Source organism: Pan troglodytes, chromosome 16, assembly GCF_028858775.2.
Source record: "Pan troglodytes isolate AG18354 chromosome 16, NHGRI_mPanTro3-v2.0_pri, whole genome shotgun sequence".
NCBI classification, from domain to species: domain Eukaryota; kingdom Metazoa; phylum Chordata; class Mammalia; order Primates; family Hominidae; genus Pan; species Pan troglodytes.
Genome location: NC_072414.2, coordinates 57926514 through 57953406, shown reverse-complemented (window position 1 = coordinate 57953406; position 26893 = coordinate 57926514). Strand labels below are relative to the sequence as shown.

General features: G+C 48.2%; 1 protein-coding gene across 23 annotated transcripts in view; it reads left to right on the top strand.

Moving 5' to 3' along the window:
- MEGF11 (multiple EGF like domains 11) overlaps window positions 1-26893 on the top strand; it is a 370645-nt gene that overhangs the window by 302915 nt on the left and 40837 nt on the right. For all 23 annotated transcript variants that reach the window (XR_010151758.1, XR_010151757.1, XR_010151756.1 and 20 more), the window contains one exon: window positions 5327-5501. Coding sequence is in view for 18 of the 23 variants with exons in the window: in XM_063795186.1 (XP_063651256.1) it covers window positions 5327-5501 (175 nt within the window). In the remaining 5 variants the exon portion in view is untranslated. The remainder of the gene's footprint in view (window positions 1-5326; window positions 5502-26893) is intronic.

The following is a 26893-nucleotide window of genomic DNA, read 5'->3' as shown; positions in this document are numbered from 1 at the left end:
CTGTTTTCCTCCTGTGCCTGGGCAACCATGCCCTGTATAATTCATCCTTCCTCTGAAGGAGTCCTCGATGCATTATTAATCTGAAAGGACTCCCCCTCTTCTCTCCCGCTAATCTCAGCCCATCCAATATTGATGATTATTTGCTTTACTGTCTTTAAAACGTATCATGTTTCAGGGACTGGGAGGGAGTAGCAGTTCTTCAGAGTGGGGGCTCTGAGCGTGCCCACCAGTCTACTCCCCAGCCTGGTCTCCTCTGAGTCTGCATCACCACCTCCTTGAGGGCACCAGCAGCCTGGCTTGTCCATCCCTGTGGCCTCTAGCCTCAGCATTGCACGGTGCCTGCACAGAATAGGCCTTCAGTAAAAGGAGTCCCTGAACTCATCTTAAACAGCCCATCCCTCTAGGAGGTTCTACCCATTAGCTGAAGTCAACCCTATTTTTTAAAAAAACATATTTCTCCCTTTCTCTTGGTACACTGGCCCAGTGACTGAGCCCCTGGCACAAAGTTTTTGTTCAGTTGAAGTTAGGGTTTCTCAACCTTGCCACCATGAACATTTTGGGCTGGGTAATTCTTTGTTGTAGAGGGCTGTCCTGTGCTTTGTAGAATGTTGAGCAGCATCCCTGGCCTCTACCCACTAGATGCCAGTAGCACCCTTCTTCCCCTGCCCAAGTTCTGACAATCAGAAATGTTTCCAGACATTGCCGGATGTCCCAGGGTGGGGTGGGGCAGGAAAAATTCCCAGAGGTTGAGAGCCTCTGGGCTAAATGAACTCTCTCGTGCTGCACTTGATTGTTCTTATGGACACCAGAAAACAGCTCTCTTCCTCTATGTGGATGGAGGGCAGCCCCTCTCTTCCCATGAGCCTTTTTTGGCCCATTATAGAGTCTTCTCTTGAGATTCAAGAAAAGCAAAGGAATGACTCTGTGACTTCTAATCTTAAGACAGTTAAAGTTCAGGTACTGAGTGGGGATTGGGACTTCTGAGTCCTGCCCTCAAACCTATCTCTGTCTAAGCAAGTATCCGTAATAAGGGCACTTGATATATGCACATAAGATATACGTCCTTCTCCTCTCTATGCATAAGTTTCCCAATCTGTCCATCACCTTTCATCAACCCAGTGGGGGAAATGTTTTCCTGTGGTCTTTGAAAGTGAAGCTTCCACCCAACTCCCTGAGAGAAGGAACGTGGGATCCCTAGAAGCCTAGCCTCAAAGCTCCCTGCCTTCTGCAGAACTTACAACAAAGCCCCCACCACAACAGTGTGCAAGGTCTTGAGCATCTTTCCTAGGCAGAAAAAGTAATCCCAGCCCCCAGCCAAAGAAAGCCCTAGCCACCCAGCTCCAGCCTCTCTCTGGTCTGTGCCCTTCCGGCAAGGCTGCTGCACAGAGATTGAATCCATGCCCTGGGAAGGAAGAAGTGGCTGGTGAGATTCTCCAACTCTTCATTCCCTTTATCAATTATTTGTAGCACACACAAAGAAACCATCCTCCTTTATACAGGAATAACCTTGAGAGAGAAAGCACCTGTGTGTCAGGGATCTTAAATGTCCCCTCCACAATTGGGTTGTCATAGACTAATTCCAGCAGCCATGATCGTGTATTACCTTTGAAAGATTTGATTTAGCCAACAGATGCAGCATTGATAGAAATCTCATAGCAGCTGAAAGAAAGGCAGAAAAATCCACTCTGGAAGGATTCCTGTATTGTTCAGCTTTTGGTTCCTATTAACTTGTGATTAATCTATGTCTGGGGGAAATGGGAGAAAAGAAAAAACCAGAGAGAACGGAACCAGGCTAAACACAAGTGACTGTAACTTCTGCCTGAGCCAAAAACAGCACTCCCTGGCCTGCCATGTGACTCAAGAGAATGGGGACCACCACCAGGAAGAAGGGATGCCTGGGAGAGGGGCTGTGCAAGTCACTCTGCTGAGGGACAAAGGTTCCAAGCATGGCAATCACAGCTCTCCATCATGATCAGTCAGCTGTCACTCTCCATCCTCTTTTCAAAGGGACTTTTGGAGTTTCTATAAGATGAGTAGAGTAATCAAATTAAGAAAGTAGATATCCCATTTCTAGTAGAATTGTAGGGATATGAAAAAAAAAAAGGAATGATTTTAGATTTGGTTTTGAGCCTTCTGGTTCTCAGAGTAGAGAGTAAAATTAGTGCCTAACATATCCCTGAGCAGCCAAAGTGATGGCAGCAGAGATCAAAAGCAGGAAATGCACAGAGTACTTAGGTCAGCATTTGCTAGCTCGTTGTGTGTGGAGTGTGCTTTTCACAAGGTGGTGCCCTCACCAAAGTAAGAGCGTGTAATGGATGAGCTCCAGCTTGACCATTTGCTAGGCAGAGACAGCAGAAGCATCTATTGATGGAAGAGGCAGAAAGGTGCCTGAGACCTTTTAGAATATCCAGTGCTCAGCAGAGCTGATGGCTGTAGCCAAGACCTGCCAGGTCATTCCTAGGTTCAAGCATGTCAGTCTCCACAACCGTGACTGAGCCAGTCTCTCTACGCTAACCCTAAACCTCAAAGGAAGCTCTTGGAAAGATGCAACCTAAAGAGAAGAGTGCTCCAAAACCATCTAGCAGAGCGTCAGGGCCACCAAGAGGCACGCCTTCCCCACGATACCCATGCAGGTCGCTGTCTCCCCTTCCAGTGCCTTGGGGCTCAGAGAGGAATTTTTCTCAAACTGTAAAGGTCAGAAAGTCTTTGAACACTCATCCTTTACACCCATTCTTCTTTGTTAGATATTTACAATTTTTATTGCTTTACATCTGTTTATAAATAAAATAGATGCTCAGTTTTGGTAAGTTAGGGAATACATTTAAAGAAAAAACTTAGCATCACTCAGTTTCTCAATCCAGAGATAGCACAAAAGCCATTTTGGGGTAAATCTGTTGATGTCTATATCGTTTTCATATTTTAGATTTGATATATTTTCATATTTGAAAGATTTGATTTAGCCAACAGATGCAGCATTGATAGAAATGGCTTTGTATACAAAGTGATTATTTCACTTAACCTTATATCATTAAACATTTTGAGAAACAACTGAATACATCTCTTAGCATTCCTTCATATGGATGTCATAATTCATTTAACCAATACCCTGTGGTGAGAGGTGGCATGAGGCAGTGGACAAAATGTGGCCAGACAGACCTGGGTTTAAATCACAGCTTTGCCACTCACTGTCTTAGCTATGTGACCTTGGGCAAGTCACATAACCTCTAAATGCCATCTGTGAAATACAGGCTCAAATACCTAATTCACAGGCTTATTTGACGATTAGAAATATATATATAACGTGCCTGGTGCCTCAATAGCCTAGTCACATATTATTTATTATTATTTAAATTGCTTCCATTTTCCACTGTTATAAATAATGCTTCAGGGAACATCTCTGTGCATAAATCTTTCTCCACAACTATGATTATTTCCTTAGGATAGAGTCTTAGAAATGGAATTATGAGACCAGAGTCTGAATAAAAGTATTAAAGTATTAAAGACTTAAAAGTAAGTCTCCTGATATGTAGCCTCAGATTGTTTTGAAACCTTTACCAGCATTTTAAAGCATCTGCACTGTTTTGATGGAGGAAAAGTGGTGTCCAATTGTTGTTTAGACTTGATTAATGAGACTAAACACTTTTCTGAAATGATTACTAGCTACTTGCAAGTATTATTCAGGAATTGCCTGTTCCTGTCCACCCCCTCATTTTCTGTGAGAAAACCAGGGTCCCTAGAAGAGAAACAGCTTGGCTAGGCTTCACACAATTAGTTTGCTCGTTAATTAATTTTCTAAATATATATTAAGCACCTCCAGTGTGCCAGGGACTCTGTTGGGCCCTGAGAAGGGAACAAGACAAACGGCTCTCCCCCATGGAGCTGCAACCTAGTGGAGAAGACAGATGATAAATCAGTAGAAAAGAATAAAGAATCAATGGAAGATAATTATATTTAGAGGAAGCTGTATTCATTTCCAAATATTCACCAGGGCAGTGAATATGAGCCAGGTGTTGGGGATCCATCAATGGTCCAGCGGGGCAAGGCGCCAAGGCCCCATGGAAGTTAGCAGAACCAAGACTTGCCCCAGGTTCTCCCTGCCAGCCCAGGGCATGCTTCTCTTGACCTTATCCCCAGAGCTGGGCTCCAGAGCAGGCAGGCCAGTGCCACAAGGAATCTAAAAGGCTTGTCTCTACCACCCAGCACTTCTTTGGTATGTTAGTTTGAGCTGCTCCAGAAGCAGATACCAAGAGCAAGAGGTTTACTAGGGGAAGCATCTGTGAGGGAAAGTGGGGAGGAAGCTGAGGAGGCTGGGAGAGCTGACAGATCACATGTAAGGAAGGAAGGAAAGTTGGGAGAAAGAGTCTTAACCCACAGCACGGTTCTAAGAAAGTTTGCCAGGATGGGGTATCTTAAAGCCAAGGTAACCATCAGAGGAGTCCCAGATCTCCCAAGAGTGTGCCCACCTTAGTATCCCTGCTGTGTTCCAGCTAGAAGTGGCGCAGGGGAAATGTGGCCTCTGGATTTCAAACTCAGCACTGGGGCCATAGGTCAATTATGCTCCCGCAGAAGTTCTGAACAGCACATGGTTACAACTGGCATCCCGCTGATCATGAATAGACATTGGCTATTGGATCAGATGGCTGCCAGCTAGAGGTTGCCCTACTCTCTGGAGGTCATGCCAGGGATCCCCTGCCTCTAGCCGAATGGTCCTTTCTCTAGCCTAAACAGGAGATGGAGAAGAGCTTGCTCACTGTTAAAGAGCCTGGCAAAGCGTAGGTTGGGGTTGCTCTCTCCAGGGCAGACATTGCCAGAGAGAGGAGGCCACATCTGGCCCAAAGTCTTGTTTTCACTCAGCCCAACATTCATTGAACACCTACAATGTGGAGAGCCACTGGGGTATCATTGCTACCTTCTTGTCCTGTTCCCACACTAGGCATTCACCTTAGGTGAGGGATGGATGAAGCCTTGGACTGCATAGTCTATAAGCCAAGGGACTAAAAGGCCACTCTCCATTTTGGTTTCCATGTGTCTGAATTATAAAGAAGACTTGTGTGGGAGTCAGAAGACCTGTGTTCTAATCCTGCTCTTCTCCTTGCTGTTGACTTCAGGGTAGTTATATAATCACCCTGAGCCTCAGCTTCTGGGTGCTAATGAGACCATGTGGCCTTGGCATCTTCTGATAAACAGAAAAGGCATTGAGCAATTTAATCCCAGAGGTCCTTTGATCCCGCTACCCTAGGCAAGCCAGGCTTGGGGTAGACAGAGGGCGGGGACATGGCTGCTTCCCAGAACAAGCTGTCTTCTCACCCTTCTCTCATCTGTGCAGCTGCCACCCAGTAACTGGAGCTTGTACCTGCCAGCCAGGCTGGTCTGGTCACCACTGCAATGAATCCTGCCCTGTTGGCTACTATGGCGATGGCTGCCAGCTGCCTTGCACCTGTCAGAATGGCGCCGACTGCCACAGCATCACTGGGGGCTGCACTTGTGCTCCGGGCTTCATGGTAAGACGGGAGGGGCCTCCCGTGGCCTTCCTGACCTCCACGGGGCCAGTTCCCCTCACCTCCTGGTGCAATCAGGAATGTGGCCCTGCACCCAGCTGCCTCCTTGTGTCCGCCTCAGAGATAGACTTCATGAGGGGAGAGCCCCTGAAGCTGTTCTCAAAGGGCCAGGGTTTGTAATACTAAAAATAATAGGAGGAGGGGGTCTTTCCATCACCCCCAACTCTGAAGGTTGCCTTCCTTTGTGCCCAGCTCCTCCCTGTCCATATCCTTATGCACACAATATTTTTACATCAGAAAAACCACAATGTACAGGGACAGTTTTGCATTCTGCTTTCTTTCACCCACATTGCTATGTTGCTGCTTAGGCTTCTTAATTATCATTTTAAATGGCTGCATAACACTGCAGGAGCAGAAGTACCCCCCGTTTATTCAGCCATTCTCTTACTGCTGAATATTGTTTCCAGTGTTAACAGTGAATGTTGCAGTGAGCATCTTCATACAAATAGCATTCCCCCACCGCACCCTTGAATTATTTCCTTAGGGTGAATTCCCAGGGTCAGTGGGCATAATATATTTACGGCTCTTGATGGATGTTGCCATATTACTTTCCTCAAGTGTTCTATAAATCTACACTGCCACCAATAGTGTATGAATGTACCTATTTCAGAATAACTTTGCTAACATTTTCTTAATTTTTGCTAATTATGTAGGTAGAAAATGGTTCCTCAATGTTGTTCTAATTTGCATTTCTCTGATTACGAGGGAGAGTGAACATCTTCCCTATGTTTGTTTACAATTTGTATTTTCTCATGAATTATGCTGGTCTTTATGAGATTTGTTTCTGGGGAACTTGACATTGGAAGTGGAATCCTGTTCAAAGGCAGGGCATGCCCAGCAGGCTCAAGGAGCCAAACACTCAGGGGTTCTCTATGGCCATGTTTAATTGTGCTGTAGGAAGTGGTACAATTGTGCAGTTGAAAGAGTGTGGCCTTTGGAACCAGACCTAGGTTGCACCCTGGCTATCCTACTCACCAATTGTGTGACCTTGGACCAGTGATTCAACCTCTCTTCACTTCTGTTTCCTCACCCGTGAAACAGAACACCTGCCTCGCAAGGTTGCTATCAGGTGTCAAGATGGGATATATAGAGTGCATTCTAGCAGGCTTCTCAGGCAGTAGTAAATTTTCTAGGCACCTGTGGTCCTTGTTCACTTGCAGGTTCTGATTCAGTCGGTCTGGGATGGGGCCTGAGGTTCTGCATTTCTAACAAGCTCCCAAGTGATACCAATAATGCTGGTCAGTGGTCCTCACTTTGAGTAGGACGCTGATATGTAGCCATGGGTCTCAACTTGGGCTGCACAGTGAAATCACTAGGAAAGCTTTATAAACATCAATGCCTGGGCCCCACTCCCAGAGATTCTGATGTATTTGGTCTAGGCATGGTCTGGCTGAGGCCAGTGTGCTGCTAAGACGGAGATCCACTGATCCACAGGGAATTCTTGTAGATCAAGCGAGGGTTTGCTTGGTGACAATGTCTTTTAAAGCCAGGTTGCCCCTGGTCTGCAGAGCAAGGCCCAGAACAAAACACTATTCAAATTGAAATGTGGCTAGTTCTGAATTGAGATGTGAAGTGGAAAATACACATTGGATTTCCAAGACTTAGTATGAAAAGGTGAATATAAAATATCTCAATAATTTTGTTATATTGATTACATGTTATATATATATTTTTATTTATATATAAGTATTGTGTGTGTGTGTGTGTGTGTGTGTGTGTATATATATATATATATTTTTTTTTTTTAAAGAGTCTCACTTTGTTGCCCAGACTGGAGTACGTGGAAAATCTCGGCTCATTGCAACCTCCGCCTCCTGGGTTCAAGCAATTCTCGTGCCTCAGCCTCCCAAGTAGCTGGGATTACAGGCATGTGCCACCACGCCTAGCTAATTTTTGTATTTTTAGTAGAGACAGGGTTTTGCCATGTTGGCCACACTGATCTTGAACTCCTGGCCTCAAGTGATCCACCTACCTTGGCCTCCCAAAGTGCTGAGATTACAGGCATGAGCCACCACTTCTGGCCTAAATATATTTGTTTAAGTAAAAACACATTACTAAGATTACACTAAGATTAAAAAAAAAAAAAAAAAAAACAGTTACAATCCCCCTTCTTCCTCCCCAGTGCAGATAAAACTGGGTAAAAATGAACTCTTTGGCATCTTTGAAAGAGAAGGAAGTCTGGTTTTCTCTTAATTTACCTTTGTTGGTGTAAATTTTTTGTTGTAATTTCCACAGTAAAATGGAGGTGCCCTGGGTTTTGAATTTGGGTAGGAGAGAATAATTGTTTGGGATTAAAAAATCTCACGTAGCCAAGTGGTCAGGTGACTGCACCACACTGCTCATGGGTGACCCCTGTCCCAGCTTGGCTTCTAGCATAGCTGTAGGACTTTGGGCATCTGTGGATGGGGTGTATACAGGGAGAGAGAAGAACCTATTAACTTCTAAGATGGTCCACTGTATGGACTCCATGGATCAAGTCAGGAAACACTGTTCTGGGGAAAAGGGGGAAAGTAGGAGCAAGAAGGTATGTACATACGTAGGAGTGGGAAGCTCATTGAGGGTTTTACGGTCTGGTCATATACATTGTCTGTGTGTCTGCTGGGGGTCTTTCCTCCCTGTACCCCCTTCTTTATCCCCAGTTGCCTGCCTACTCAATTCTCCTCAGAACAAGGGAAAACTGGGGCCCCAGAAAGGCCTGGGAGACTAGCATCTGTTTGCTCACTGTCCCCAGTGCTCCAACAGTCTGGAGGCCAGGCCACTGCCTCTCTTCCTTGCACCTGAGATGCAAATGACTTCCTGTCCTTGAACTTTGGGGCACAGGTGCATGCCAGAGTCATCTCACTGTGGAATGCCCCCTGCCTGGGGCTCAGGGCTAATACAGATTGTGAGTCAAGCTGCCCTGGTGAGACCCAGCAAATTCCCATCCATCTCCTCCCACCCAGCCTCGTTATTCCTGGAAAGGCTCCTCTGGGGCTCTGTTGGATGTTGGGCAGGGGCTGCAGGAGGTGATTACAGAACAGTTCATTGTTCTCAACCAGCATGACTCACTCCTGTATGCATCAAGCCCTGAGGGGGAAGCCATTACTCTTGTCCTCACTCCAGCTTCTGAGTGAATGCAACTTCCCACAATTAGCCAGTTCTGGTCAAAGTAGGGGCAATCAGCAGAGCAGACTCAGCAGAGACTCGCCTCAAGATGTCCCGCAGTCAGTAATAATTAGCAATGCCTTTGTTGGTTGCTTGGTTTGTGAATGTATGTACGCGCCTTTATCCTTGAATGATTTTAGGATAGGTAGTCAGTTAAGGACTAATTAAAGGAGCCCTTTTCTGGGTGTTTGGAGACCTTCATTCTAGGCTCAGTAATCTTGGACATGTCACTTTACCTTGCTGGGCCTCCATTTCCCTATCTGAACGATGGGAGGAGTAAATCAGTTTTGCCTGCTATTGGATGTGAGTATCCCCCATGACAGTGGATGTGAAACCGCATCCTCAGCTGTCCCCTCCCACCCCAGCTCTCCCTGCCTGGGGTCTTTAGGGAGGATATTGGGACAGCTTTACGAAAGTAGACTCTAGGGGCTGAGAATGGTCTCGGGCTCAGCATAAACGTGAGGAGTGCTGATGAAGTAGTGCAGAACCACACCTGTGAGCTCAGTGGCATGCCTGCCCTAGTCACGTGGTCTCCACCCCCGAGAGCACAGGGACATGGGGCAGAAGCAGGTCCTGCTTGGGGCTCTGGATTGGCCTTCACAGACTTCCACTTCCTTCCCAGGACATTGGAAGTGGAATCCTGTTCACTGAAATGTGAAATACTGGATGTTTCCTCTGCTAGGACTTAGGGGGCAGGTGGGGATGTGGAAAGACTAACCAGACCCCCATCCAGGAACCTGTGTTCTAGTAATAAGCACATTCACACTAGCAGTGAACACTCACTGAATCCTGGCTGCATGCTTCATCTGACTTATGCCTCACAAGGGCCCATGGAGATGCACTTTCACTTTCCTCAATTTGCAGATGAGGAGCTGGAGTTCAAACAGGATTAGCGACTTGCCTGGGATCACAAAGCCAGCGGTGGTGGGAGACACTGAACTCTCATATTAGTTGATGAGCTTTGATTGAAGGGTGACCATGGAACCAGACAAATCTAAGTTCAAATCCTAGCTCTCCAATCCCCACACTGACTACTGGCAAGCCACTTATCCTGCCTGACATGGAACTTCCTCATCTGCTAAAACAAGACTTTGCTTATGAGAATTAGGAACATTATATGAAAAGTTCAAAGCCAGTGCCTGAAATACAACAGACACTTGGTGAAATGGCAGCAATTACTGGTAAGCTATGAGAGTAGTGGGGGAACGTTGCTTCCCCCATGCCCGTGATACCAGTAGGAGGGTGTTGGGATGAGCTGTACCCACGGATACCTGATGGATCAGAGCCATGAACGTGCACAACTGCTGTTCTAGGCAGGTCCACCCAAGCACCTGTGGGTCACCCTGAATGGTCGGTCTCAGGGGGTACTGTACGAGTGGACAAGCCTCTCAACATTTGGGGAAATGGAGATAGAGATGGGGGTGGGAAGAGAGCCTGGGCATTTTACATGTTTGCTTGGCAGCAGTGATAGAATCACTTGGGGTATGCATTGGTAAATTGCACTGTGGCTGCCCAGTGGGGGCAAAGAGCCCTGGACCAGAAAACAAGAAATGAGTTTGTAGCTTTAGCTCTGCTAACTTTCTGGGTTTCTATTTCTCATCTATAAAATGGGAATGAAATTCCCTGCCCATCGGCAACAGTGGTGTGGGAGCTAGTCATTCCAGTGGGAGTGCTTACAAGTGGAAACGGCATCGTTTCAGCACCTTGGACAGCCTCATGAGCCGGGGATTCAAGGCTACTCTGTGCCTTCTTAGAATCCAGGGTCCGCGCCCAGACAGAACACCAGGGTGAACAGGGATGGGAGAAGGCAGAGTGAGGGGTCATATGACACAGTGGTCAGGCCAGCAGAGTCCTGAAATACCTGTCTTTGTGAGGATGATCCTATCCAGGAGGTGAGGACCTTTCTTCACACCCCGCTGAGCTAGGGAATTAGCTGAATTGTGGATGAGGGGACTAAGTGGAGCTGTCCATCCACTTGCAGGTTGGCATCACATCACCCCTCTCTGTGGCTCCCCACTGCCCACCAAATAAACCTCAAATCCCAGGCCTTTGTAATATGCCCTCGAACCTAGTCTGCCCTAATCTCATCTCCCACTAAGTCCTGCCACAATCTGCAGCACACATAACTCATTTCCTCCCCACACACAGTACAGTAGTCCCCGTTATCCATGAGGGATACATTCTAAGACCTCCAGTGCCTGAAACTGTGGGCAGTACTGAATTCTGTATGTACTACACAATAAGAGATTAACAGTAATAACTAATAATAGAACAATTATAATAATATGCTATAAAATTTATGTGAATGTGGCCTCTCAAAATATCTTTAAAAAAAAATTTTTTTTAGAGATAGGGCCTCGTTCTATTGCCCAGGCTGTAGTGTAATGGCACAATCATAGCTCACTGTAACCTCAAACTCCTGGGCTCAAGTGATCCTCCTGCATCAGACTCCTGAGCAGCTGAGAATACAGGCATGTGCCACCATGCCCAGCTATTTAAAAAAAAAAATTTGTAGAGATGGAGTCTCACTATGTTGCCCAGGCTGGTCTGGAACTCCTGGCCCCAAGCAATCCTCTCATCTTAGGCTTAAAATATCTTCTTGTATTGTACAAGCCTACTTTGTTGGGGTTTTTTTGTTTTTTGTTTGTTTGTTTTGAGATGGACTCTTGCTCTGTTGCCTAGGCTGAAATGCAGTGGCGTGATCTCAGCTTACTGCAACCTCCACCTCCCGGGTTCAAGCAATTCTCTTGCCTCAGCCTCCTGAGTAGCTGGGATTACAGGCATGTGCCAACACATCCAGCTAATTTTTGTATTTTTAGTGGAGACGGGGTTTCACCATGTTGGCCAGGCTGGTCTTGAACTCCTGACCTCATGTAATCTGCCCGCCTCGGCCTCACAAAGTGCTGGGATTACAGGCTTGAGCCACTGTGCCCAGCCACAAACCTACTTTAAAGCCACAGTTGACCTCAGGTAACTGACACTATAGAAAGTGAAACCAAGGATAAGGGGGCACTACTATATGTTCTTTGGGGCCTCTATGCTTTTTCTCAAACCTCTCTTTCTTCCTAGAATGCCCTTCCCATAGTCCCTATCGCATCTATGAAAATCCTTCTCAGCCTTTCAGGAAATCAAAGGCTGCCTCTTCCATGAAGCCTTCCCTGAATACTCCTCTCTTCGGAATTAACCATTCCATCCCTTTGTTTCCACTGTGTGTGGCTCATACTCAGGTTCTATCTCCCTAAGGACAACAACATGTTTCCCTCTAACCCTGGACCTCCTAACAAGCCTACAATGCCTACCACACAAATATCTTGCTCAGCAAACTCCCTGAAATGAATGAAATCCCTGGTAGACCCAATGCCCTTAAAGCAGAAGTTTCTGGAACATTCCTGAGCTTTACAGTAAGGACATTCATGGCATTTCCCAAGAGGCCTTGCCAGTAGGGCTGGGACTTGACTCTACCTGTTGGCTTCTCTGAAATTTATGTAAACAGATAGCTACAGTGGGACTGGAGCAGCTGACCCCTGACACCATCTCCAGATTCTTTGAGCAGTGGCATGAGCTTCTGCCTTATGAAATTTTGTGTAGTGGTTTGCAGAGACTCTGGTGCCAAATTCTCTGCCTTCGAATACCAGCTTTGCTGCATATTAGCTGTGTGACATTGGGCAAGATATTGTACCTCTCTGTGCCCCTAGTTTCTTTTATTTCCTTTTGTGTGTGTGTGTGTGTGTGTGTGTCTGTGTGTCTAAGCCTCACTCTATTGCCCAGGCTGGAATGCAGTGGTGCGATCTTGGCTTACTGTGCAGCCTTGACCTCTCTGGGCTCAGGCGATCCTCCCACCTCAACCTCCCAAGTAGCTGGGTCTACAGGTGCACGCCATCATGCCCAGCTGATTTTTTTGTAGAGATGGGGTTTTGCCATGTTGCCCAGGCTGGTCTCGATTCCTGGCCTCTCATGATCTGCCCATCTTGGCCTCCCAAAATGTTGGATTTCCAGGCGTGAGCCACTATACCCAGCCTGCCTCTAGTTTCTTATCTAAAGGAATAATAACATAGCCTTGTAGGATTATTGGGCTGACTAAATTAATTAGCAAATATAAAGTGCTTAGAATGTCTAGCATATTAGTAATCTTTCAACAAGCATTAGCTATTATCGCCGTTGATGATGATGACGATGCCACTACTGCTGCTGCTGTTGTTATTTACACCAAGGGGTCTCTCACTTGAAGAGGATGACTGGTCCTGGCCTGAGTGCCCTGTTTGGGGGTAGAGGTGGAAATGGGGGTGAGAGAAAGGAAGCAGTTAGTTGAATATTTCCCTTGGCTGGGAACAGCAGGGTTGCCAAGGGCTCCTGGGTTCCCAAGAGCAGCCACAGAACCGAGAATAGACTTCCTGCTCACACGGGGGAAGAAGGCTGATTTCTCGGCTCCACCATGCTCCTCTGCTGACTAGCCTTCCTTTCCTTAATTAAGGCCTCACCTAGGCGGCCAGACTGATGGAGCCTCCTCCACTGCTGTAGGACTAATTACTGCCACCTTGGTGCCTGCAGTGAACTGTCTGTGAGGTCACTGCCAGGGCTGCAAAAACTTGATTTCTCAGACCCCCTTCCGGCTGCCTCCTCCCGCATGGATCCTGTGTGTCTGGAAGATAAGGGGCCCTCTGGCCATTCCTCAGCCCAGATGCTCCCTTTCAGCTCCACTGTGATGGAGACGGGAATGCGGGAAGCAGAGGAGAGGGGCTCCAGTGTCCCCTCCCATAGGATTCGGGGCCCATATTTCTCCCCAGGATGACAGCATTTCTATTACCTTAAAGGGCTCATCTATTTATGCTGCAATTTTTTGAAGCCCTGTCTGCCATTATTGAACCCTGCATGCTGGCGAGGGGAGCAGGCACTCCATCACCCAAATGAACAAATTTGTTTCCGCATTTTTCTCACTTTTCTCTGTGCCACTGGTAGGTCATACAGAAACCTCAGCTGTTCTGACCAGGGAAGGTGGGAGCGGGGCGCAAGAGTTATGAAAATTCAGATCAGTGGAGCAGTGATTGAATTTCCCTCCAAGGTTTCCAATGTCCTTTAAAGACGTTACGCTCCCCCGGCCTCCCCCAGCTGGGCAGAGTGCGTGTCCACCTCTTGGGTGGCTCCTAAGCTGGAACTAGGGAGTGAGAGAAGTGTGACCAGTAGAGAATGCAGACTGAAAATGACAGCCAGGTGACATGGATATCATGTGTGTGCATTTTCTTTTCTAATTGTTTCATTCTTCATCAAGCTGAGATCTACAGGCTGTTAGCCCTAAGAACAGAAAACCAGCTTCTCATCCCCTCACCTCCCACTATTGACTCATTTCCCAATTACTGTAGTAAAAGATTTTCCTGAATGCAGCACCGGGAATGAGGAATTCATCCTCTAGCTGCCATGCCTGTGCGAACAGAGGAGTACAAACACTGCAAAATAGCAGAAATGATCATCCAAAAATAAGACACACACACACACTCCAGTACCCAAGTCCTAGCTCTGTTATCACCTCCTATGTGGTCTTGTTGGAGTTACTTAAGCTTCTCAAGCCTCATTTTTTCATCAATAAAACAGGATAATTAATGGCACTATGCTGTAGTGTTATTCTGAGGATTGAATTAGATAAAATATTTAGAACAAAGCCTGGCACGTAGCGAATGTTCAGTAAATGTTTGTCAAGGTTTATTATGTGGTTGTGGAGAGAAGACACACTGCAAGCAAAAGGACATGGACTTTGGAATCAGACAGTCCTGGGTTGGAATCCCACATCTGTCACTCAGCAGCTGTGTGACCTTAGGAAACACAGCCTCTTAGAGCCCGTTTCTCATTGGTGAGATGGATTAATAATGCCAGCCCTTCAGGGTCGGTGGGCGCACTGAGCGAGATGCAGGGTGTAACGCTGTAAAACAGGTGTAACACTGTAAAACAGCTTCATAATGGTGGAGCTGGAAGAATGCTCAGGGCTTCCACAGTGCACAGCAAAAAAAAACAAGGTCAGAAAGGGAAAGTGAACTTCCCTCAGGTCACACAGCATATTGTAACAGAGCTGGGATGGAATACAGGTGACATGACTCCCAGCCTACTGTTCTTTCCACCTTTACCTCCATCTCATGAGCTTCCTGTACCCACAGCAGACACGTACTGATGTTTCCCTGGGCAGGGAGGGATGGTGGGGGTGGCAGGTCGGTGGGGGCACAAAGGGAGTCACCAGGGGGTTAAGTCATGTTGTCAATTAATTCACAGAGCAAAGTAGGGAAAATTGGTTTTATGTCACTAAGATGAGGCCAGCCTTCCCCCTCTGGGACCCCACTGTACAGCTTATTAGGGAAAACTGCTGACTCTTCTACTCTAAAAAATAAACATTTGCCATCTCAGACCACCCTCTTGCTGTCATGTTCCTGATGTCCTTATTATCAGTACCCTCATTACTGGGGTCTGGGCTGGGGCTTTGTCTCAGGCCTAGTGGCCACAGCAATCTCTGTGCAGCAAAAGAAGCTACTGGAGCAGATCTGCGGCATCTATGCTTTAAGTATACCCGGTTTTCTTTTTGTCCAAGTCTTCAGCATAGATGGGGCTTCTGCTGGCTCCCAGTCCTAGCCAGAACCCAGGGCCTGGGTCTGACCTCACCAATTCTAGAGGGTAGGGATAGGGCCACAAATCAGAGAAGCCTCCCTGAAAGGTCTGGAGAAAGTAGACAACCAAATGGGGGTGATGATGGCTCATATTTTGCAGTGGGCCCTAGGCTAGGCACTCTGTTCTATGTACATTGTGTTTAATCCTCACAACAACCCTGTAGGGTGGGGCTGTAGCATCCCCACTTTGCACTCTGGGATTCTACCCATCCTTCCCAACAGCTTGTTTCATTGGAGCTTTACACCAGCCCCAGGAGACAGGGGGTCAGCGTTTGCACCCTCATTGTGCAGAAGAGCCCACAGGCTCTAGTCCCCCCACAAAATCTGCAGGCCTGGAACAAAGAAAGCTCCTGCTAGCCCTGCGCTCAAGCTTCAGTGCCCCAGCTCCCCAGCCCCCTAGCCCAGCCCCTCCCAGCCACCTCTCCCTTAGTCATTAGTGCCGATAATTCCATCTGCAAGAGTAATTATCAACCCCAGGAGGGGAAGGGATTCCTGCCAGAAGATGTGATTATGTCTGGAAAATGAAGGATATTGCAAAAAAAAGGTCATGAATAAATTATTTCAAGGTGGGGCTAATAAGAAAACTAACAATGGGGGTAAATGCAAAAAACAGAAAAAACAACAACAAAAAATCTATTTAAAAGTTATCTCCCAAAAACACTAAAAAATTAATATTCTTGCTTCTCCTAAAAGTTCTGAGAAGGGAGATAGAATTCCCTGAGACAGGCCCAGGGAAGCCAGTCAGGGGCTCCCTGGCCATGAGGCACAGGTGTCGAGGAGGGTGTAGGGAGTGGAAGGAAAAGAGTGGGAGCAGAGCAGGTGGGCCCTGCATGCCAAGGTGGGGTCTTGTGCTTAAGTCAGCAGGCAAGAGGGAGCCACTGCCGTCTCGAGCAGGGGTGTGACAAAACAGTACTGTATTTGACCTCCATTCTCTGTGTCGGGAGATGGTGATGTCACAGAATAAGAACCAGCATGCAGGCTGGGTGCAGTGGCTCACACCTGTAATCCCAGCACTTTGGGAGGCCGAAGTGGGTGGATCACCTGAGCTCAGGAGTTCGAGAGCAGCCTGGCCAACATGGTGAAACCCCATCTCTACTAAAAATACAAAAATTAGCCGGGCATGGTGGTGGGTGCCAGTAGTCCCAGCTACTTGGGAGGCTGAGGCACGAGAATAGCTTGAATCTTGCAGTGAGCCGAGATCATGCCACTGTACTCCAGCCTGGGTGATAGAGCATGTAGTAGGTGCTCAGTAGATGCTGGATCCCATCCTCCCCAAATGTCTTCACTGGAGGCTGCTTGGCAGAGTGGGGAGAGCATGGACTTTGAGTCAGGGAAACCTGAGTTTGCATCTCAGCCTTGCCATTCACCTCCTGGGTGGCTTAGGGCAGGTTCACCCTTTGCTCGCCTCACATGTGGATGTTTCTTGTAGGACGGTTGTGAGCATGAGACAGGGCAAGCTCTACAAAAGTGTTTGGCACAGAGTAGGTAAATCATAGCCTCTTCTTGCACCTGCAGTGGGCCTAGTTCCTGTTGGGTCATATGTAATAATAAAACGCTGAAAGCATCTATAGCACTTACCCTGGGCCAGGCACTGTTCTAAGAACATTACGTATATTAACTTATTTCATCTTCACCACTACCCTTGGAAGAAGATACTATTGTAATTCCCATTTTGCAGATAGGGAAACTAAGACACAGAGAGGTTAACACCTTGCACAAGGTCCAAAAAGCCCCAGGGCCAAGACCTGAACCCAAAAGTCAGGTTGCAGAGTCCATGAGCTTGACACACCCGCCTGCCCCTGCGTGTGAGCTGCGGGTAAACCCAGAGTGATCCTCACTGCCCCCAACAGGATGAAACCTTAACTGTGGCCTTGGGGGTGATGGAGCCAGGAGAGCTGAATTTGGAAATGGCTAACAAATGATGGGGGAATCAGGCACCTGTCAGGCAGCTCAGGGGAGGTGTCCGTTCCCCAGGTGGTGGCAGGAATGGAGTGCCCAGTCACCACGCTGTCCATCCGTATCACTGTTCTCCAATACAAAACACTCATAAACACCATCTCATGTGCTCTCACTGCCCTCTGAGGGCTGTGATGGCGCCACCGACATTTTACAAATAAATAAACTGGTGTGGCAAGGTTACATAGTCTCTGGGGCATCTCAGCCCTCCCCAGCTCAGGGCTGAGCCCCTCCTCAGGCCCTCACTGCTCCCCAGGGTGCCCCCTCCCACCCCATCTGCCTCAGTAGCTCTGCTCCCCTCTCCTCCCTCAGGCCTGCAGCCCCACACCAGGTCTGCCCTGCAGGGAAGTCTGCCCTGAGCTCCCATCAAACTTGCCCCTTCCTGGGCTTGGGTGCCTTCATGGAGGGCACATTCCAGGCCCGTGTTCTGTGTGGTGAGGCACTCTGTGAGAACTTGACTGAGAAACCTCTAGGGCCAGAAAAATCTAGAGGAAACTAGCTTTAAAAACCCAAGGGGCTGGGCATGGTGGCTCACGCCTGCAATCCCAGCAGTTTAGGAGGCCGAGGACGGCAGATCACTTGAGGTCACAAGTTCGAGACCAGCCTAGCCAATGTGGTGAAACCCCACCTCTACTAAAAATACAAAAATTAGCTAGGCATGGTGTGCGCCTGTAATCCCAGCTACTCGGGAGGCTGAGGCAGGAGAATCACTTGAACCCGGGAGATGGAGGTGGCAGTGAGCTGAGATGGCACCACTGCACTCCAGCCTGGGTGACAGAGTGAGACTCCATCTCAAAAAAAAAAAAAAAAAAAAAAAAAAAACCTGAGAGTTTATATGAGTTGGAGAGTTGGGGATGCGGATGGACCAGAGGACACTGGACAGTAGAGGCAGCCGTCCCCACCCCAACTCCTTTTTTGTTCTCTAGTAAAAGCCTCTCCAGTGTTAAATTCTGGGCTGTCTTTGCATTCAGTCTATAATTGTTTTTATAATGATTCCACAATCAATAAGCAATTGGATTTACCAGAGTCTAGACTCTCAGCCAGAGAGGAAGGGCCCAGGCACCTTTCTAAAACAGGCTGGAACACTGAGTCACTCACCTGCTCTAGGGGGCCCTCTTTTATCTCCCAGGCAAAGTTCACACCTGTCGCTCAAGGCCATCCTGGCTGGGCCCAGCCTGACCTCCAGGCTCCTGCTACTGCCTCTCATCACCCTTCCCTAACCCCTGAACTCCAGCAAATCCAAACTGCCTTACCCTGCAGCCCCCCAACCCACGTGTGGCCCCAGTGCCACGCCTTTGTTCAGTCTGCCCCTTCCCTCGAATACCCTTGCTCTCCATCCCCCTCAGCCAAATCCTGCCGGTGCACCCTCCAGTCTCCATTCAGTTGCCACCTCCTTATAAAGCCTTCTTGCTGTCTTCCCTATGGGACAGAGCCTTTCCATAGGACACTGACATACCCACTCTGGTGGCACATTGTGGATGTTTTTCTCCCATCTACTAAACAGAAAGCTCCAAGGGTCTGTCCAGTTCATCTCTGTGTGCCTACTCTATTCCCCACCCTGCCACCTCCTAACCCCCAGCCTATCCAAGCCCGGCACAGTCCCCTGCACAGAGTGTCAGTAAATATGTGTTGAATAAATGCACAGGTAGTTTAGAAGCATCCCCTAAAATGTGAATGCACCGCATTTTACTTGGACCCTAGTTTTCCTTATTAGCCTCTGCAAGACCCTCTGTCCCCCACAGTCTGGCTCCCAGCTGGGACATTGTCACCATCACTATTGTCAGACTCTGGCTCTGCAGGCCACTGCCCCAAGTCCACACTATACAGCCCTCACCTAGGGAGCTGGGCTCTTTTACGGTACACATGCATGTATACCCTATAGATCCAAGCCACCCCTCCCTGACTTTGACCCGTACCATGCTCAAAGCCACTATGATCAAATCACCGTTGGGGCTCCATGGCCAGGATCAGCCCAGATGTCTGACATGCAGATGCTAAGCTTGCCCCACAGCTGTCACACCACCAATACATATCACACACGCATACCAAACTCACATACTACATGGATCACGTAGGGGGTGACCCTCTAAGTTACCATGCAAACCAGGACACTGGGACAGCAGGCCCAAATCCTATCCCTAACCTGCTCTCCATACATGCAGAGCACATGTACATCTAGTACCTCTGACACACATAGGGCCCACATGTGTTAATCACATGAAATACATCAGGAATATATACCACCGCTAGCACACATACACAAGCTCACCAAAAACAGCCTGCAGAACATGCACGTGGAGAAGTTGCCAGCCTGTGCCCCTCCCTGCCTCCATGGTCCACATACATACTCCTCTAAATGCCCAGAAAGACCTCCCCCAACACCCAACATAGGTTTTCCCAGAAGTTTAGAGGCAATTTTTTTGGCACTTAATAATGACAAGGTTTGGGTGGAACGTGGTGGCTCATGCCTGTAATCCCAGCACTTTGGGAGGCCAAGGCAGGTGGATCGCCTGAGATCAAGAGTTTGAGACCAGCCTGGCCAACATGGTGAAACCCCGTCTCTACTTTTAGTAAGTTAGCCAGGCCTGGTGGCATGTGCCTGCCAGCTACTCGGGAGGCTGAGGCAGGAGAATCGCTTGAACCCGGGAGGCGGTGGTTGCAGTGAGCCGAGATTGTGCCACTTTACTCCAGCCTGGGCAAAAGAGCAAAACTCCGTGTTTAAAAAAAGAAAAGAAAAAAGCCAAGTTGTTTTTTTGTTTTTGTTTTGTTTTGTTTTTAGCACTATGGATATCATGAAACCTAACATAGATTGATTAGGGTCATATGCTGTCAATGATTGCCCAGAAACCCCTGAAGACTGAGGCCCAGGATTTGCAGGGAAGCTTCATTCTGTTCTCAGAGGGAGCAGGTCCCAGCAGACCTGTAAGAGATGCTCTGAATCCCTGTGGCCATAACCATCCTCACCCCCAGCCCCTCAGGAACCACAGAGCTCTGGACAGGGCTCAGCCCCAGGGAAGCAGGGAGAGATGAGGCCAGGCACGGGGAATCAAAGCTGCAGCAGGAAGCTCCTTCCTTCTAAATAAGGGCAGAGACCTGCCTGGATGTGGGATGCTGATAGCATCCGAGGTCAGCAGCAGCAGCAGCAGCAGCAGCACCACCACCACCACCACCATAGTCATCATCATCATCATCATCAAACCAGCTTTCTCTCATTCAAAGGATATACATTATTAAATACTAACTCACTCCCACTGCCTGTTATTCCGCCATCTTAGCTTTATACCCTAAAGTCTTGAAACCTTTTGTACTTCAGGAGCTTCCTAACAACATAAGATACAAATGCCCCCTAAGAGTTCCCACCATAAGCCCCCATAAGCCATTTCTGCCTTCATTGTCAACACACATTTAACAACAAATGGGTAGGACAGGAGATTATGAAATTACACATCACAGGCACCTGGTAGCAAGCCTGGCACGTTGCATGGGCTCAGGACATTTGAGTCCCCATCATTTCCAACCTGTGTGCAGTCAAGGCAGCCTGGTCTAGGGGAGAGAACTTGGGCTTTGGAATCAGTTGCCCCTTCCCTTTCCCATGCTGTGACCTGGGGCAAATCGACCTCTCCGGCCTTGGTTTGCAAACCCTCTCTAGGATATTTCTCTCTCTAGGAAGGGAATTCTCTCCCTGCAGGGCTGTTATAGAACAAAAGGAGATAAGAGGGAAAAAAAAGTGCCTGGCACAAGCCTGTCACCAAGGGGGGGGGGGGGGGGGCGTGAAAAATATGGAGTTTCCTTTCTCCTGTCATCAGCACTAGGGATGTGTGGATCTGCCCTAAGCCACAGGGCCAGCCCTGTCTGGAGGGGTGAAGGGGTGTGGTCAGTGGTGAGGACCAGGGTCCTGCTCCCCACTCCCTCCTGGGGCTGGCCATCATGCATACACTGTGCAAACATCTCCAGAGATTTTAGATTTTGGGTCTCCTAGTAAAGTACAAATACCTCTCATGAGTTTGCTCAATAAGTCCATATTAGCCAGTAATGCCTTCTCTAAACTCGGTACAGAATCTCAGGAAAGAGAATGGTTAGAAAAGGAGAAGGGGCTACAGGTAGCACAAGAACATCAATACAGAGGAGAAAAGAAACTGCTCCACAAGAACTGCAGTTGAGTCCCTAGGAGCACCCTGGATGACTCAGCCAGTAAGTGGCACGGCCTCAACTTGATCTAAAACACCTTTTCTTGGCCACATGGACTGCCTCTTGGGTCTGAATTTTTTTTTTGAGATGGAGTCTCGCTTTGTCACCCAAGCTGGAGTGCAGTGGAGCAATTTTGGTTCACTGCAATCTCCGCCTCCCGGGTTTAAGCTGTTCTCGTGCCTCAGCCTCCCAAGTTTAGGCTATTCTTGTGCCTCAGCCTCCCAAGTAGCTGGGATTACAGGTGCCTGCCACGACGCCCAACTAATTTTTGTATTTTTAGTAGAAACAGGTTTTCACCATGTTAGCCAGTCTGGTCTCAAACTCCTGACCTCAAGCAGTCCACCTGCCTCAGCCTCCCAAAGTGCTGGGATTACAGGCATGAGTCACTGCACCCAGCCAGATCTCTCTGAAATGTTTTGGTGTCTGTTTGGGAACTGTTGGAAGGTGTCTGTGCTCCTCCAAAGAGGCCCCTTGAGATGTCAGAGCCATATCACATATTTGTGCAAATTAGAATAAGTTACCCCTTTCTCCAGACATTCTACTGACATCTGCCAGAAAACTGATGTAATATATACACAAATCTATAATGACTGTCATTTGAATAAAACCTCTAGATTTGTGCAGTGCACATCCTACACAACTGCACAGAGTAACCTCAGATCACTGGCAGCCTATTCATTTTTGATAGACATAAGTGAGAGTGAATATTACAGGGGCTTCCAGTCCTAACCTTTCTCCTCCTTCCACCTGCATGGGAGCCAGACAGAATGACTCAGCCCCACAGGCTGTGGACATTTCTCCCTCAGCATAGGAAGGCAGGGTCAGGGATGGATATGACAAGTGGCCTCCAAGTCTCTCTCTTTCTCATCCCTGTGGCTCTCTGTTCCTCATACCTTATGCAGACTTTCTTTTCCCCAACATGCACCTGCTGTCAGTTGCTGCTTTATCAGTGACGCACTAATTAGGTCCAGCGAGGTTTGCTCTGCGTTGGAGAGGCTGCTGTGGCTGGCATTTGGACAAGCTATTCTGTTTGCCTTGTGGGCCACGTGTCACTCTTTCTCCCTAGGAAATTACAAATGAGGCTCCCCACTTGGGAGTCCCACTGTCCTAGCGCTTAGAGTTGGGAGTGGGGTGTGACTGACAAGGGTGGGCAGGAGAGTGCAGCAGCCCAGGGCTGGCATTCTGCTTGACAAGGAGCAGGCACTTGCTTGGCAAGGGGCTTTGTAAACAGTAAAGCATGCAACTCTTGTGTGCTGCTGGCATGGATGCGGCATTGGACACCAAAAGCAGTCCCCATTAGTAGCTCCGGAACTCCAGGAATGGCTGGGGTGATGAACAGAAGCAACCAGAGCCACTACAGGCTGCCTGCAGAACCCATGGAAGTAGGGCGGGACTAGCCTGTGCCCCTTTCATGCCACAGCCTCATTTTATGCCCCACCCCGTCTAGTCACTAAACATTACTGACAAGCTCTATTCCACTCCCTGTGTATCCCCTGACCTCGCACAGTGTCTGACACATACTGGCACTTAAGAAACATTTCCTGAATGTCTGAATAATTCAACCCATGTGTACTGAACACAAATGACTCAATCCTTATCCTCATGGAACTTGCAATCAAGTAAATGAGAGCTGAATTTTTTAAATGATTATTTCATTACAACTGTGGTAAGTGACACAAAGGAGCAGTAACAGGGAAACCTGCCCTGGAAGTGGGAGGGCTGGGGGAGAGTTAAAGAGTGAGGGCTGGGCGCGGTGGCTCACGCCAGTAATCCCAGCACTTTGAGAGGCTGAGGCAGGTGGATCATGAGGTCAAGAGTTCGAGACCAGCCTGACCAACATGGTGAAACCCCGTCTCTACTAAAAATACAAAAATTAGCCAGGTGTGGTGGCATGCGCCTGTAATGCCAGCTACTCAGGAGGCTGAGGCAGGAGAATCACTTGAACCCGGGAGGTGGAGGTTACGGTGAGCTGAGATTGCAACATTGCACTCCAGCCTGGGCGACAGAGCGAGACTCTGTCTCAAAAAAAAAAAAAAAAAAAAAATTGGGAGATGAAAGGGACCTTAGGTCTCATCTAGTCTAGTGTAATGGTTAGCAAGACCCAGGGCCTATCACAGTGCCTTGCTTGTCATAGATGCTCAAGAAACACAGATTGAATGAATGAATGAGGAAGTCACCTTGGGCTAGTGCTTTTGCCTCACTTGAACCTATGTACTCTGTCCCCAGGTCCAGGACCCATTCTTGCCTTGAGTCATCCTACCCTACCTACTCCTCCAACAAAAGGATAGCTGAGCCAAGCCAACTTCCTTGGTTGCTGGTCCCAGAGTGATCTCTGCTGAGCTCCCACAGGCTGGCAGGCTCATGCCACCTTGGCCTGTATCTAGAGAACTCAGTTCCACTCCATTTACACTGCCTCCTACCCACAGAGCATATTTAAGGGGACTAGAAGACAAACTCACACAATTGCCTCCCTCTTTTGTGTGAGGGAGGGTCAACCACTTTCCATCCTCCTCCAATTAGTCCAAAAAATACTCATTAACCTCCTGTCCATTGCAAGGAAAACAGATGATCAACATGAGAAGCTCAGCTGTTGATTAATTTTCCCAAACAGGGCCAAACTACAAAGCAGCATTTTGCAGGGGAGAAAATTCAATAAACAATATTTGAAACAAATTTAATAGAACATATAACTCATTACCCACCGGGGTCTGGGCCTGTGCCATCACGTTATGCATGGAGGCAGGTGGAAGGTAGAGGAGCGATTTGCATCTTTAGTGGGACCAGCGTCGAGGGTTTGTTAGTAGTGCTTTCAAATCAAGTTCAAGATGTTAATAGCCAATACTGCATCTATAATTAACAGGCCTTTGGATGGGAGGAAGGGTTCACATTCATTCTGCATTCACAGAAAAAAGATGCTGAACAGGACTGGCAGGCATCCCCAGCAGAAGCATGGGGACCTGCCCTGTAGGTGGTGTGGACTGGGGAGATGGGGATAGATGAAGATAGAAAGACACCCAAGCATCAACTTCCAGGTGCTAAGAAAGGGTCAGAGCATCTAGGCCTTGGTGGGTGGTACTCCCTCAAGATCAGGGCCATGTCCTCTGGATGTCTTGCTCTGTGCTTAGGTGGCAAGTGCACTTTCCATATCAACAGGGATGGCACAGGCCAACCCAGAATTCCCACATTTGGCCTGTTAGCATCCTGTGACCCAAATGGGAGCTAGGAGATCTGAGTTCCAAATGAATGTTCACCTTGCATTGGCTGTGTGATCTTGGGCAAGTCACTTTCCCTTTTTTGGCCTCAGTCTACTCACCTATAAAACAAGGCAGCTGGACCAGGTGATTCCCAGTGTCCCTTTCAGCTCTAGCATTATGGGCTATCTACCCACCATTAGGACAGGTGTGTGACCAGGCCGAGGCCATGCATTAGCAGAGCAGGTGGGCCACAGCTGGTGGGATTCTTAGAGGCCCAAGAGGGCTCCCCATCTTTGGCCCTCCTTCCTACCATTCCTCACACCTTTGGGTTAAGACCCCCAGTCCAGGCAAGAAGATGCTCAGAGTCAGAGCTAAAGGGCCCTTAGAGATGACATAGCCAGTGGTTCCCAGCTGGACACTTGCAAAGGCTGCAGCAGGTTGCCAAGAGCAGTTTGGTACATTTCACAAAACCTACAGGAAATCCTGTATTACCTGTGATGAAGTTAACTGAAACACCAAGGTTTTTCTTTTGCTTTTAATTAGAATTAAATTAACTCTATGTGATATCCCTGGTTAGTGTGTGCTGATCAGAAGCTCTGATTGGTCATAGGTGACATCATACGAATATCTAGATCATGATTGGTGGACAAGAGGCTGCCACTAGAGTCACATGGCATGTGGTCACTGGCCAAATTGTATTTGTCCAATATATGACTGGCCTTGGACAGCAGCCCAGAGTGACTGCAGTGTCTTTCAAATAGAGAGGGCTTTGTAGGCAGAGAATACTAACAAGGGTCCTTAGTGGTGAGAAGTTGGGGAGACTGGTTTCAATAGCCTCAGATGATTGATAAAGAAACCAAGGCCTGTACATTATCTTGCATTAACATGAATCTATCGGAAGAGAAGATAGACTACTTCTAGCAGGAATTCCGGATGGTGATTTTAGGGGAACAACCTCAATAAAGGACCTTAGGGGACAGGCCTGGCTGGGGGAGTAGGCAGAGTTGCTAGGCTAAGCAAAGCACATGACATGCCAAATGCAAACTCCCCAGCTCACAACCCTGGCTCTCATCCTGGCCTTTTCTCCAGTGTGTGACAAGATCAACTGACATGAACTGAGGGCTGGTTTGGGTCAGGCTCTAGGCAGGAGGAGGCAGGTGTAGACAGCACAACACTTGCAGCCAGTTCCCTGGGAGCAGTGGCCTGCAAGTCCCAGCTCTGCCTTGCGGGCCCACTTTGGCTCATAGTGGATTTGATCATCTCGAATGTCTGTTCAGCTCAGAAGGTCGTCTCCCAGAGTGGATACTCTAGAGGCCAACTGGGTAATTTTTGCCTGTGCTTCTCACTCTCTGGTAGATAGAGTTGGGCAGGGGGCGATGGGGTGAGGCATGGAAGCATAGACCAGGATCTCCTGGCTTTCCTTTCTCACAAGAGCCCCATGGAGGCTCAGAGTCAAGTGTGTTAGCATGGGGCCCATCCTTAGACTAGACAATATTCTGTTGCCTGTGTGTGATGAGAACCACAGAACCCAGCCTACCAGGGCCCCTCACTCACACACTATTTACAAAATTCCCATACTCTGTGCCAGGTACTGGGGAACCCAGACAGGTAAGGCCCCTCTTCTCATGAAGCTTCTAGTCTCTCTGGGAGAGGCAGAGAGTAAATAAGTGGACAAAGAAACATACCTGGATGTAGGCATGAGTATACCTGTGTGGGTACTGCCTGGGAGTTGCCCAAGGCCAGAGACTGGGTCCCAGTCTCTTCTGTGCCCTTGGAGCCTGCAACATGGCTAGCTCAGAGTTGGCCCTTACTCAGCAAACATTTGCTGAATTGCCTGGCATACAAGAGAAAGCATATGGAAAGTGCCAAGTCCTTCTGCTCCTGTCCACAGTAGAAGCCAGCATGTACACACAAACATCTCATTTCAATTAAACATTTATCGAGGATCCATTATGTACCAGCAGGGGCCCAAGCTCTGAGAATCTAGACATGAATGCAATCAGATCCATCCCCACGGAGCTCACAGGCCTGAGGTGGAGGAAGGCACTGAGCCAACCACAACCATCCAGTGCTAGGATGAAGGTTGCTATGTATGCACCCAATTCCCACCAGGGCAGGGCTGGTGGGCTGGAGAGGAGTGTCAGGGAAGACACCCAGGAGAAAATGTACACAGACATACCCAAGGCAAACACCCACAGAAACACACAGA